Source organism: Atractosteus spatula, chromosome 1 (genome assembly GCF_055471065.1).
Source record: "Atractosteus spatula isolate fAtrSpa1 chromosome 1, fAtrSpa1.hap1, whole genome shotgun sequence".
NCBI lineage: Eukaryota > Metazoa > Chordata > Actinopteri > Semionotiformes > Lepisosteidae > Atractosteus > Atractosteus spatula.
Window position 1 is genome coordinate 11,782,984 of NC_142706.1, and position 14,695 is coordinate 11,797,678.

The 14,695-nt window shown below is 47.3% G+C and overlaps 1 protein-coding gene across 1 annotated transcript; it reads right to left on the reverse strand.

The window, feature by feature from the left end:
- Positions 1-803: 803 nt before the first annotated feature.
- LOC148840612 (uncharacterized) lies at positions 804-6,379 on the reverse strand. Its single transcript, XM_088917604.1, has 4 exons — positions 6,114-6,379; positions 3,534-3,818; positions 2,554-2,835; positions 804-2,068 (listed from the first exon to the last, which is right to left on the reverse strand). The coding sequence occupies exons 1-4, from the start codon at positions 6,193-6,195 to the stop codon at positions 1,845-1,847; spliced, it is 873 nt and encodes a 290-aa protein (XP_088773730.1). The 5' UTR covers positions 6,196-6,379; the 3' UTR covers positions 804-1,844.
- Between the last annotated feature and the right edge of the window lie 8,316 nt (positions 6,380-14,695).

The following is a 14,695-nucleotide window of genomic DNA, read 5'->3' on the forward strand; positions in this document are numbered from 1 at the left end:
CTTCCTCGAGGATACTCTCCGCCACCGCTTCGGGAAGACTCCTTTCTTCCCTTTTCCGGGAGTTTCGGGAACCTCCAGTTTCTCCTGGGCCTCGGGGGAGGGGGGCTCCAATTCCTGGGCTGCCTCTTCCTGTTGTTGTTCCTGGGCCTCGGGGGAGGGGGTTCCGACTTCCTGTGCTGCCTCTTCCTGTTGCCCCTGGGCCTCGGGGGAGGGGGTTACCTCTTCCTGGGCTGCCTCCTCCTGTTGTCCGTGGGACTCGGGGGAGGGGGGTTCCGTTTCCTGGGTTGTTACTTCCTGTCGTCCTTGGGCCTCGGGGGGAAGGGTTTCCATTTCCTGGGCTGCCTCCTCCGGTTGTTCCTGGGCCTCGAGGGAAGAAAGTTCCGTTTCCTCTAGGACGAGGAAACGGTTCTCCCTTACCACTCTCTTTTTCTGTCCTTCCGAAGGTGGATCCGCCCTGGGTCTCTTCTCCCGCTTTCCGGGAATGTCCTGTTGATGACTTGTGTAGTTCTTTGCACAGCAGTTCTTTGCACAGCAGTGTGTGTGTGTACGTCACGTCATTCAGGGGATTGTGTTCTGTGCTGTGTAAACTATAAAATATTGTAATTTAAATAGCACCATTTTAAAATGGATTAAATTAGTAATATATTACATTTTTGTTATTATTACCCTTATGAGCCACATTCAGTATACCACGCAGGTACTGTAAATGTCAAGGAAAGTAGAGCTGATCGGTGTGATTGTTCACAAGGCATTCATTTCAGTGTGACAGCCATGGGATGCATAGGAGAGCAAATAAGCTTGTATACAGCTGCCAAAAGCAAGGTCTTTATTTTATTACATTATACATAAAAATTAATAATCTAGAAATAAAAGCAGAAAATTAAAACTGGCGGTGAATAAATAAAACCCCCAAATTAAATTCTCTAGGAATAAAACACCCAGGAACTAAGCAAACTGAGAGGTCTGAGTCCTTTAGTCTCAATCAAATTGGCTTAACCCCCTTGGCTGAGGGTCTCGGCCTCCAGGGGACGAGGAGGCCGAGACCCTCAGCAGAGTGAGGGGTGACCCAGGGGCAGCCGCAGAGGTGGAGGTGGGGTGGAGAAGGGACGTATTCGAGGGGGAAAGGGGAATACGTATGATGTTTTAGGTGAGAAAAATGATGATCTTTAGGTGAGCTTTGATTTTTGCTCAGTGGCTTGGTCTGCTACCATGAAAATACTACCCACAGAGTAAAGTGAAGGTATTCATTAGCATCAAAGATCAGGATTGATTACAAATTATGAACTATAATTATTGTATGCGTATATAACATTTTAATTGCCTTTGTTACGACTGCTGTCCCGCGATTGCCCAGGGAAACCAGAGTAAGCCTTGTCCTGAACATTGCCTCTCTTTCTCAATTCAATTCAAGGTGCTTTATCAGCGTGACCGAGGGGTACAATCAGTGTTGCCAAAGCAAATACAAATAATGAAAATCACATGAAACAAACCAAAAATAAAAGTAAAATAAAATCTACAGCCATATTACAGACATTTACAGAGACATATCTTAAAATATTGACATATACTGGAGACAGATGGAACATTATTGGGAGACAGACTCACTGTTCCTCAGAGTTTCTCTCTCTCACTATTACATTACTGCTCAAGCGACCCCCCCCCCCACATTCAATTTTATATTCACATCAAGATGTCAATATAAAATTGACAGTAGGCCAGCGACATCTTTTCAGGTGCTGCAGTACTCATTCGGGCAGGGTAGAAAATTTTCTCCAACCAGCAGGGGTTAAACACGTGGTTTCATCCACAGCTCTCGTCCTTGTTGGGCTCATACACTGCCGGGCTTAGTATGGGAGGTGTATCCAGGAGCACTGTGGCATACATTCAAGACAAACTTTCAAGTCCTCCTCCGGGTCTCCAAGATTGTACGTTTTTTTTACGTTTTTTGTACGTTTTTTTGTCATCTGTGCTTTATACAGCAGTATACAAAGAAAACAAACAGCAATGATACCAATGATGATGACAAGGACTTGGAAAGGCAGAATGTTCTGAGGAGAATGTGCATTACCTGTGGGAAAAGAAAAGAAATCACCTCATGAAGCTTAGAAATAGTACAAATTTGAAGAAACAAAAAACACTAACGTTGAAACAATACAATGTTGTATGAAACTCTCTATTATCAGAAAGTAGTTTACCCTTTGTAAGGTTGCAGCAACCCAGAGCCTATCCCAGTCGAACAGGGAACAAGGCGAGACTAATCCCTGGACCGGACACATTTCCATACACAAATACAAGCACACAGGTTGCAATTTATAGTAAAAAAATCCTTGGCACAGATTAGGAAAAGAAGCAATGCTAGAACTGATACCTGTCGTACCCCGCTAACTGTGATCAATTTAGTCCAATGCCCAGGGTTCTTAAGGTAGGATTATGACACTTACTATGTTAAAGTACAAACAGAATTAACGGCAGGTTAAAGAAATACATTTACATACCGTATATGCTAAATGATGAATATAAATTAAGATGATGATAATAATTTAGAAGACTTACTTTTAACATCCACATTGCACGCCCAGATGACTTCCTTGTCCAAGTTCCTCGCTATGTACAAGCCAGTGTCACTGACTGTTAAATCATTCAACCAGAACTCTGCAGTAGATGAATTGTATCCACAACGGTCAGTAAATCGACCAGTACAGTGTGATGTGTTATGATCTACAGTCATTACAAGAACATCTGTCTTTGTTCCCGGGCTTCTCAAACACAGCCTTAAGAGATGCACTGTGTTTTTGAGAGTGTGTCTCAGAGTTTTCCCTTGCATGAGGACAACACCTGTGGAAGAGGAGAAAAAGTCAGGAAAAATTGTAACTACTATATGGTTGAAAAGAGCTGACATTTTAAAGAATGTTTTTTATACTAGCTGATGAAACAAACCAACACTAATGTAGACAACAACTCAAATAGTCAATGTAATTCTAACTGCACTCAAGATTGAGTCAGATAAGAAGAGGTCACTGAAACTGTGATACAAATTGCACATACAAATTGCAATGGCTGCAATGATAGGTGAACAGAAAGAAAGAAATGAATGCAGTGATTCAACGACAGCATGTACAGTATATACACATGAGATAACACAATACATAGATTGCCTGATGTCTTTCCTTACTCTCCCATCCTCGATGAGAAAGTCACCTATCCTGGTGAGGGGTGTTACAAAGTGAGGGGTGTTACAGAGTCAATCCTGAAAGCTCAGGTCATAAGGCACGGAGAGCACATGACTGAGTCTCATTTTCAACATTACCCTGTTGGTCTTGCCTGGCACAGGTTCCATTAAAGTGGCCAGCAATCCAAACAGAAAAATGTAAAAAAAAAAACGACTACACGGCCCTCTCCCAACAATATAATTCAATACAAGCTTGACATAAATGACGAACTCGGTGCAGATGACATTAACCGCAACCTGAACATACTGTACATTTCAAACTGAAATCAAAGAAGGAGAGTTCCCTGCCGTTCATGGGACTTGCCTTCCACGCTGACATATCCGGTCCAAACAACTTCATCGCTTGAGTTTCGGAGCAGAAGATGGCCAGTGTCGGCAGCTGTCAGATTCAGCAGTCGCAGCTCTGAGGTACTCGAGTTCAATTCACAGCGGTCTTCAAACTGCCCCACGCAAGTCACCTGGTTATCGACTAAAGTCACAACAAGGCTCTCCTCTTCCTCTTCAGGTCTCCTCCATGTCAGCTGCGAGTTGGGATCGATTCTCGGCAGAACCTGTTGCAGAGTATCTCCAGGCTTTTTAAAAAACACACCTGGGAAAAAAACACCACCACAAAATGACAAAATGGTTTAAGTACACTAAGGCAAAGGGAGAGGAGAGGCATTTCCTCACAACTGGCAGCCCACTGAAGCTCAGCAGGTGTGAGCCTGGCCAGTACCTGGATGGGAGACCTCCTGGGGAAAAACTAAGGTTGCTGCTGGAAGAGGTGTTAGTGGGACCAGCAGGGGGCGCTCACCCTGCGGTCTGTGTGGGTCCTAATGCCCCAGTATAGTGACAAGGACACTATACTGTAAACAGGCGCCATCCTTTGAATGAGACATAAAACCCACTTCCTGACTCTCTGTGGTTATTAAAAAAAATCCCAGGGTGTCCCTTAAAAAGGTGTAAACCTGGTTTCCTGGCCAAATTTCCCCTTGGCCCTTAGCAATCATGGCCTCCTAATAATCCCCATCTATGAATTGGCTTCATTACTCTCCTCTCCTCCCCACTGAGAGCTGGTGTGTGGTGAGCGTACTGGTGCACTGTGGCTGCCATCGCATCATCCAGATGGGGCTGCTCATTGGTGGTGGTGGAGGGGATCCCCATTACCTGTAAAGTGCTTTGAGTGGAGTGTCCAGAAAAAGCACTATATAAGTGTACGCAATTCTTATTATTACATCCGATCTGCTGGGCAGTGGGGCCTCTGCCACACTCCCCCAGGAGGTTCTGCATTTCACTGAAGGATGAAGGGGCCTCTGGTGCATGAAGCACTTTGAGACAAAGGTGCTACAGATACTGAAGCATTACTATTAAAATTAGTTACATTACAGTGTCAGAATGAAATGAACTGCCTCCGAATCGTTCACTGGAAGTGTTTTTCTGAATTTACATAGCATTTCCCCACATTAAACATGGCATGCCTGTCCTGAGTATCTATAGTACCAATTAGCCAGTTTTACTGTAGCAACAGCCTGTCTGCCTCAGGTTTTGTTCGTTCGGGGTCTCGACAAGCACATTTCTAAATATTTTTGGACCTAAGAAACAGAATTTAATAAACAGGGAATTCTACAAGTGATAAGAAGCCCTCTACATTATAAGTAAGATTCTCCTACATATTTCAGTATTCAGAAGTCATAGAACCCAATTTTATGAACTAGTTGACATTAAATGCGTCAATCCTGAAATACGCGCTAAACTCAAAGCTAGAACAGTCACTTTCAACTCTGGAATCATAGACAAGTACAAAAAAAAATCCAGATCTGACCTCAGAAAAGCCATCAAAAGAGGTAAATACAACTATAGATAGAAACTGGATCATGCTATCACGATGACCGAGACACCCGGAATATGGTAAACGGAATTCGCACCATCACAGACTACAAAGCGCAACCCAGCAATACGACACAAAGCGCCTTTCTCTCCGCTGAACTAAACTCATTCTATGCTCGGTTCGAAGTCCCTGACACAGACGCAGCTAAGAAAATCCCAGTAAACCAGGAGGAATACCCACTGTCTGTCTCCAGAGCGGACGTGCACACAGTTTTTAGGAAGACAAAGCCCCGCAAAGCTCCTGACCCAGGCGCTATCCCTGGCCGTGTTCTGAAGGCTTGCGCAGACCTGCTGGCAGACGTCGTCACGGACATATTCACGGACATTTTTTATTTTCCTCCTCGCACAGTTCATTACCAACGCAGAAAAATTAAACGTTTTATGAAACAAGACCATTTTCACAAGTCTGTTTCCCTTGCGAAGATACGGACATACGAAGACTCGTGCGTGGTCACAAAAATGGCATAAAAACCGCAAAGTGGAGGCTGTGAAAACATTCACAATGTACCTTTTACAGCAAATGCAAATGTTCTCGCAACTCTAGGAGGTTTCGTGAAAACGCTACAGGTGTGCCAAAATCGTTTGCGCTAACTTTACCGCGGTCTGCCCTTCTGCATTGCAGTAAGAGAAGTAAAAAAAAGGCGATTTGACTTATCGCGGGCTACTACTCACCGTCTTCTCCACTGTCTCCTTTCACAAACTTCATTATGTCGTGTAGTAGAAATTTTTATTTAGTATAAAACGGTTCTCAGCATAAAAACAGCGGTGAGAAGTGCCCGGTTTCTGCTGTCACCGGTTTTGTCATTTTGTGAAGTGCAAGAAAACTAGGATTTCGCGGGACCAGGTAAGAGCCGGGACGGCGGAGTAAGACTCTAGGGAAATTGAATTGTTCAAAACAGATTTGTCCCAGTATTTAAAATACGTGACACAAAATCATTTCACTTTTTCAAGATACGTACTGTACTTAGACAAAGGAGGCTGTCTATTTGAATGAAAACGTTTTCGCCGCCTGACCTACCTCCACCCGTGCTCGAAGCTGCTGTCTGGAAGGCTAGGGATAGGACACACAGCAGCAGGCAGAGCTCCACGGCGGTCTTCATTTCGCGACGATTATCTAGTCCCTGGGTAACGAAAGCGGGAGAAGAGACCCAGGGCGGATCCACCTTCGGAAGGACAGAAAAAGAGAGTGGTAAGGGAGAACCGTTTCCTCGCCCTAGAGGAAACGGAACTTTCTTCCCTCGAGGCCCAGGAACAACAGGAGGAGGCGCTTCAGGAAACGGAAACCCTCCCCCCTGAGGCCCAGGAAACGGAACCCCCCTCCCCCGAGTCCCACGGACAACAGGAGGAGGCAGCACAGGAAGTCGGAACCCCCTCCCCCGAGGCCCAGGAGAAACTGGAGATTCCCGAAACTCCCGGAAAAAGGGAGGAAAGGAGTCTTCCTGAAGCGGTGGCGGAGAGTATCCTCGAGGAAGACGAGGATTATTTCGAAGCCGCCCTGGAGCCCGGACTGATGGTAGGGCTGGACCTGTCCAGCATGTTTACATTTCAGTCCCCAGCGAGACCTGGAGGGAGCCCAGCATATTCCCCCCAGGACCCGAACGAGAGGAGTTACATCTAGGCTAAACAGTGCCCAGATGTAGACTCCCAAGTTTCAACTGTAAGTACAGAGAGGAGGTTTAACTTTCACTAGTTTAATCATGACTGTGAAACTAACCTTCCTAACAACTAACGTGAGAGGGCTGAGAGACCCGGTGAAAAGACGGGGAGTCTTTCATGATCTGGCCTCAAAGTCTTTCTCAGTTTGTTTCTTACAGGAGGTCCACCTGAAGGATGAAAGCGACAAGCTGACATTCACCAGGGAATGGACGAAGGGAGAATCATGCTGGAGCGTAGGAGGGGTCCACTCTTCCGGAGTGGGAATCCTCCTCGGAAACCCAGAGATGGCGCTGGTTTCCTCCTTCTCGGTGGTGCAGGGCCGGATCCTGGTCGCAGACATCGACTGGAGGGGGCAGAAGTTGAGAGCGATTAACGTCTATGCTCCGACGGAACCCTCTATCCGGAAGGAAGTGTTTGCTGACCTGGCCAGCTGCTGCACCACCAACAGACAGGTGGTGCTCGGCGGGGACTTCAACGTCGACCGGGAGAAGGGGAGCGACGCTAGCTCGGCAGAGCTGGAGTCGCTACTCAAGCAGTTCTCCCTGGTAGACGGCTTCAGACGGTGCCGCCCTAACGACGCCGGAACGACCTGGAAGAACTCCCGGGGAGTGTGCAGCCGCCTGGACTACATCTTCCTGCACACGACCTGCTCCCTGGAGTCGGCGACGGTGTCCCCGGCGTGGTATTCCGACCACGAGCGCTTGACGGTGGTGGCTAACACCAGCCTGCCGGCATTCGGTCGTGGGTACTGGAAGCTGAACCGGGAGATACTGGAGGAAGACGACTTCAGGGCACTGTTCCGGAAAGACTACGCGAGCTGGGTCGACCTGAGGGACGGCTACAGCTCCGTGGTGGAATGGTGGGAGTCGGTGAAGGACAGGACCCGAACCCTGGCGCAGACGTACTGCAGACGGAAGGCGGCCAGGGAGAGGAAGGAAGCTGCACGACTCCAGAGACAACTCGAGGAGGAGTACAGCTCGGCTAACGGGGGAGGAGCCTTCAATTCAGCCCGGGCACGGGACCTGAAGGAGAGGCTCCGCAAACTGCACACCGAGAAAGCCAAGGCTTTCCTGGTCAAGGCACAAAGGGAGCATTATGAGAATAATGAAACCTGTTCCTCCTATTTCTTCAATCAGGTCCGAGGAGCCCAGAAAAAGAGGGTGATCCACAGCCTGAGACGGGGAGATGGAGAGGAAGTGCTGGACGAGAGCGACAAAGTAGAAGCGGCCACCGCTTTCTACATGGAGCTCTTTTCAGAAAAGCAGACGGAGGTGGAGGCAGGCGATGCTTTTCTGGAGGGGCTGAAGGCACGAGTACCGGAGGAGGTGAGGGAGGACTTGGAGGGTCTGATCACGACCGAGGAGCTGAAGGCGGCGCTCTTGTCCATGGAGAATGGCAAGGTGCCGGGGCCGGACGGACTCCCCAAGGAATTCTACACCTGCTTCTGGGACACCCTGGCGGCAGATCTGGTGGAAGTGGCGCAGGAGATCTTCCGCCGGGGGAAACTCGGAGACACCATGAGGGAGGGCATCATCTCCCTGCTCTTCAAGGGGGGAGACGCCGCCGACCTCAAAAACTGGAGGCCGATCATGATGCTCTGCGTGGACGTAAAGATCCTGTCCAAGCTCCTGACCGGCAGACTGAGAACCGCCCTCCCCCACATCATCCACAGCGACCAGACGTGCGGGGTGGAGGGGCGATCCGTCAGCTGGAACCTCCAGCTGACCAGAGACGCCATCGCCTGGGCCGAGGACCGGAACGTGCCCATGATGGTGGTCAGCCTGGACCAGGAGAAAGCCTTCGACAGAGTGAACCACAGCTATCTGTTCAGGGTGCTGGAACGCTTCGGTTTCGGAGAGAGTTTCAGCCGCTGGATTCAGATTCTGTACTCTGACGTGGGCAGCAGAGTGAACGTGAACGGAAACCTGGGGGATTTCATTCCCCAGGAATCCGGAGTACGACAGGGCTGCCCCCTTTCACCCCTTCTCTATGTTCTCTTCACAGAGCCCTTAGCAGAGGCGGTGGGACGGGACCCCGTCATCGACGGCCTGGAGATACCGGGAGGCGCGGGGGAAACCCTGAAGATCTCCCAGTACGCCGACGACACGACGCTGTTCCTGAGGTCGGACAGGGGGTTGAGGAGGGCCCTGCAGGTCATAGAGCAATACTCCAGAGCCTCGGGGTCGAAGCTCAACCGCCGAAAGAGCAAACTGAAGTTCTTCGGGCCCTGGAAGCACAGGACGACGGCGCCGGAGGGTCTCGAGCTCTGCACGGAGCCCCTCAGAATACTGGGGGTTTCCTTCCAGAGCCAGGACAACGAGACCCACAACTGGACCGAGAGGATCGCCAAGGTGAACGCGAAGCTGGGTCTGTGGAAAACGCGGTCGCTGTCCTACACTGGGAAAGTGATGGTGTTGAAAGCAGACGTCCTGCCGCCTTTGGTTTACCTGGCGGTGGTGTACCCGCTGCCGGCCAGACTCAGACGAGCGCTGCAAGGGATGATCTTCGGCTTCGTCTGGGGCGGCAAGTACGAGTACATCACGAGAAACCGGATGTGTCAGCCGGTCGAGGATGGGGGTCGAGATGTCCCACATTTCCCCCTGAAACTCGACTGCATCTTTTTCTGCAACCTCTGTCGGGCGCTGCGGGAGCCCATCGGCCACAAGTACCAGTACTTTGTCAGGCTGTGGCTCTCCGTCCCGATGAGGCACTTGGTCCAGTGGTCAAACACTGGGCCCAAGGCAGAGAGGCGACCGAAGTTCTACACCCACGCTGTCAAGTGGAGCAGGAGGTACGAGGCCACGAGACAGCCGGAGCTCTGCACCAACCACAGAGCCCTGTACAAAGAGGTGAAAGGGCATCTGGTCGCCAACGAAAGGCTGCAAGTTCCCAGACAAGTCTGGGAAAGGACGCAGCCTAAAGAACTGGACAATCAACTGAAGGACCTCAACTGGATGGCCGTACACAAGAGACTGGCTACCAGAGAGGTCCTCTACAGACACTCGCTCACCAGGAACCCGCATTGCCCCCGGGACACGTGTTTCGTCGAGGAGACTCAGGAGCACGTGTTCTGGAGCTGCCCCTTCGCCAAGGCGGTGTGGGGCAGAATGGACAACACCATGCAACTCCTGGAGACGGGTGCGGTGCTCAGTTACCAGTACATTCTGCTGGGGCTGGCACCTACCGGATTAGACAAGGGGACGCAGTTCCTGATGTGGCTTCTGCTGTCCCTCACAAAGAAAGGCCTGTGGGACGCGAGGAACAATCTCATCCGGCACAACATCGAGTGGGGAGCGAGGGAGCTGGAAGAGAGGATCCTGGCGGACCTCAGGAGGAGGATGAAGCGCGACGTTGCCAAATGGGGTTTCCCTATGGCAAGGGAGCGCTGGAAAGGACTATGGACCCTGTACAGGGATTAATGTTTGACAGCAAGCGGTAGGGTTTGGAGGGACTCTCATAATAGCGCAAATCCGCCCACACTTGCAACGATTGATAACGGACAATCACCGCCGTTCCGCCGTCGTTTTTTGGAGAGTTAATGTGTGAGATGGTTACTTTTGCGATGTTTTTTTTCTGATTAAAGTATATTCTATAAGAAAAAAAAAAATCTAGTCCCTGGGTAGCCGGTCCCAGTTTAATCTGCTTTGTGGAATTTAAAATGTTGCTGTAGAGGTTTCTTTTCTCTTTTCAGAATGCTGCAGCTACCGGCAGGAGTATCGCTGCGGGGCAAAATACTCCGCAGATACCCAGAAGTAAAGCGAGACGCACCGTACAGCCTACTGTACTGCATGTGTGAAATGAAAAGACTTCAGGACAAGTGACTCACGAGAGCCCAGAGCCCCTCCCACTAGAGGCAAACTTAATTTTGTTCCGCTTAGGCTCTGGGCTTTGTGGCAAGTAACCAAACCTTCTGTATATATATTTTTTTATTAAACGTATAAAGAATTTACAAATACAACTACAACCAGTGGATCAAAAAACAGATACAAGAGAAAAAACATTTAACGGCCAGAGGTAATGAAGTAACTTATGTGATCAAATTGTATTTTTTACATATATCGTATGTTTTCCTTGCTTTATTATTTCTCAATTTTTTTATAGAATTGAAATAGTGTTTCAGCTCCTCCTCAAAGTTTTAAAAAGGGGAGTATTATTAAACCATTTTGATTTATGGATGTGAAATTTACCCAGAATGACTAATAAATTGACTAGAAATAAATGCTCTTTTTCCACATTTTCTATTAAACAGTACAATAAAATATCAAAATCCTTAAATGTAAAAAACACCTTTAACTGCCTGCAAACAAAACTCTGCATGTCTGTCCAAAATAACTTCACAAACCTCCACCTCACAAATAAATGCACCAAAGATTCCCTTTCAGCCCGACAAAAAACACACAGATCATCCTGCTCACGCTTAAATGTAGAGAGCACTCATTTAACTGGATAAAACTTCTGAACAATTTTAAACGATATCTCCTTAACTTTATTGGTAATACGATATCAGGAGTTGTCCAAACTAACTTCCAGTTTATATTTCCAAACATTGCATTCCAAAAAGATAAACAAGAAGGGATAAGATGGGGTTTACAAAGATTCCGTACATGAGTATTGTTACAGTACATTTCTTATCCTTTATTTCCACGCCATCCAAGAATAAATCAGTTGTAAGACCAGAAAGGAAGTCAGTCCTGAAAGCGCTTTGATTTGCTTTTAACAAGCTCACTACACCTTCTGGAATGGCATGAAAAACTATTGCATATTCCTTAGGGGTGACAGGGAACTGAAATCTCTCCAGGAATTCAGGATAAGGAAACAATCTACCGTCTTCATTCAACAGTTGAGCCACTAAATACATTTATTTTTAAACTTGAAGTCTTGATTATTCCAAATATAATATGTATGTGGTGAACAATTGTGTTTGCATAATAAAGTCCAGTATAATGATACTTGCTTATGAAAATTAGATAACTTAATTGGGATTTTTTTATATCAAAGTTACATTTTAACAAAAAGTCAAGATCCCCAACATTCTGAATAATTATGCTTGGAATAAAAATCCAAATATTAGATATATTATTCATATATTTCCTATTCCAATTAATTTTAAATGTTAGATTTGACATATAAAAGTCTATAACATTCATGCCACCTTGGTTTTTTGGTTTACTCAGAAGGTGTTTTCGAATATAATGAGGTTTACTCTTCCAAATAAAGTTGTATAATTTAAAAATCTAAAGACAGAACAGTCATGAAATCATAAAAACACATCAAGATGCCAATAAAAAATTGACAGTAGGCCAGCGACATCTTTTCAGGTGCTGCAGTACTCATTCAGGCAGGGTAGAAAGTTTTCTCCAAGCAGCAGGGGTTAAACACGTGGTTTCCTCCACAGCTCTCGTCCTTGTTGGGCTCATACACTGCCGGGTTTAGTATGGGAGGTGTATCCAGGAGCACTGTGGCATACAGTACATTCAAGACAAACTTTCAGTTCCTCCTCCAGGTCTCTAAGGCTTTATACAGCAGTATACAAAGAAAACAAACAGCAATGATACCAACGATGATGACAAGGACTTGGAAATACAGAATGTTCTGAGGAGAATGTGCGTTACCTGTGGGAAAAGAAAAGAAATCACCTCGTGAAGCTTAGAAATAGTACAATGTTGTATGAAACTCTCTATTATCAGAAAGCAGTTTACCCTTTGTAAGGGTTGCAGCAACCCAGAGCCTATCCCGGTCAAACAGGGCGAGACTAATCCCCTGACCGGACACATTTCCATACACAAATACAAGCACACAGGCTGCAATTTATAGTAAAAAAATGTTTTGTAAACAATAATCTCCTCCACACTAAGTGAGGTTACCAACAAAGTGACACATGCTTATTCCTATATTTCATTCATCTCATGCATTGCCTTTTCCAGGTCAGAGGTCAGATCATTACTGCCCATGTGTTGTTGGCCTTGTGCTTATCTATGTTAAATGTCATTTGCTAGGTGTTTGCCTAGATCTTAACAGATGCCTAGAGCATCTGCCTGTTAAGATCTTTGCCTAGATCTTAACGGCTCCTCTGGCCGTTTTCCACCAGTTGATTATTTCATCAACCAATGCATTAATCAAGCTCCCAAGGCACTCTCTATACCCAGTAAACATAGGTCTAACCTCACCCAAGGAGAAAATCAGGCGCTCCAGTCTCTCCGCAACAGGGATGATATCGTCATCAAACCAGCGGACAAAGGAGGCGCTGTTGTGGTGTGGCGTAAGGATCTATACATCTCTGAAGCCTCTAGACAACTAACTGACACTTCTGCCTACCTCCCTCTCCAACAGGACCCTACCACTGACTACCAAAAGGAAGTGGTATCCACCATTTCTCTTCTTATCAGCAGTAATGAGCTCCCCCAGGAGGCAAACCGGCTCATCATGGAACATCCACAGGTATCTCAATTTTACCTCCTCCCCAAAATCCACAAACCGGACACCCCTGGATGCCCCATCGTATCAGCATGTAACTGTCCAACTACTTACATCTCAGCCTTTCTCGACAGCCTCATGAGACCGCTGGTTGAAGATCTTCCCTCATACATCAAAGACACCAACCACGCGCTCCAACTTTTTAATGATTTCCAATTTCAGGGTACCGAATGCTACATTTTTACCATGGACATCACATCTCTGTACACCGTCATTCCCCATAATGACGGCCTTACAGCACTCAAGCACATGCTGAACAAACGCACAGTGCTTGATCCACCCACCCACACCCTGGTACGCCTTGCAGAATTGGTCCTCACACTGAACGCATTCTCTTTCAATAATCTTTTTTACCAACAGGTCAGTGGAGTTGCCATGGGCACCAGAATGGGACCCAGCTATGCCAACATTTTTGTCGGCTGGGTAGAAGAACGCTTCTTCGCTTCCTACACTGGCTATGTCCCTGACCTCTACAAATGATATATTGATGACTGCGTCGGTGCCGCCACATGCTCCAACGATCAGCTTGAGTTCTTCCTGCACCATTTCACCAACTTCCACCCGTCCCTCAAATATACGATTAACATATCTTCCACTACTCTTCCGTTTCTATACATCCACTTGTCTATCAACTACCCCCGACTGTCCACTTCAGTTTATTACAAACCCACGGATTCACACAGCTACCTCCTGTACAGCTCATTTCACCCCAACCACACTAAAAACTCTCTTCCTTTTTCACAGTTCCTTAGGTTACGATGATTATGCAGTGACGACATCGACTTCGAGAACCAAGCCCTCGAAATGTACTCATTTTTCATCAACAGAGGATACCCCAGCAGTGTGATTGACAGGGCCCTTGCCCGAGCCAAAAACACCCCCCAGACCATCAACCCGATCAGGAACTCCCGCCGTAACAACTGCATTCCTCTGGTGCTTCCTTACCACCCTAACACACTTCCTATCCCCAGGACCATTAACCACAACTTTTCCATCCTACAGGATGATCCCTCCATTGGGGCCCTCTTTTCTGATCGCCCTATCATCTCATATCGCCGACCACCTAATCTGCGTAACCTCCTTGTTCACAGCTCCCTTGACCGCCCTCAACAACCATCCACACCAGGCACTTTCCCTTGCAACAGAGCTCGCTGTATCACCTGCAAATACACAGCCACCACCACACTCATTCAAGGCCCCTCAGGACAATTCTGGATCACCCAGACAGCATCTTGTACCTCCAGCAACCTTATTTACTGTATCTCTTGCAGTAAATGCCCAGCCATCTACATTGGAGAAACAGGAAGGAGACTCGGAGACCGTTTCAGAGAACACGTCAGGGCTGTAAAGATTAAAGATCTCTCCAAGCCCATTGTTTCTCATTTCACCTCTGACGGCCACGACCACTCTAATCTCTCCGTCTGTGTTCTCAAAGACGGTTTTCCAAACTCATATATCAGAAAGACCACC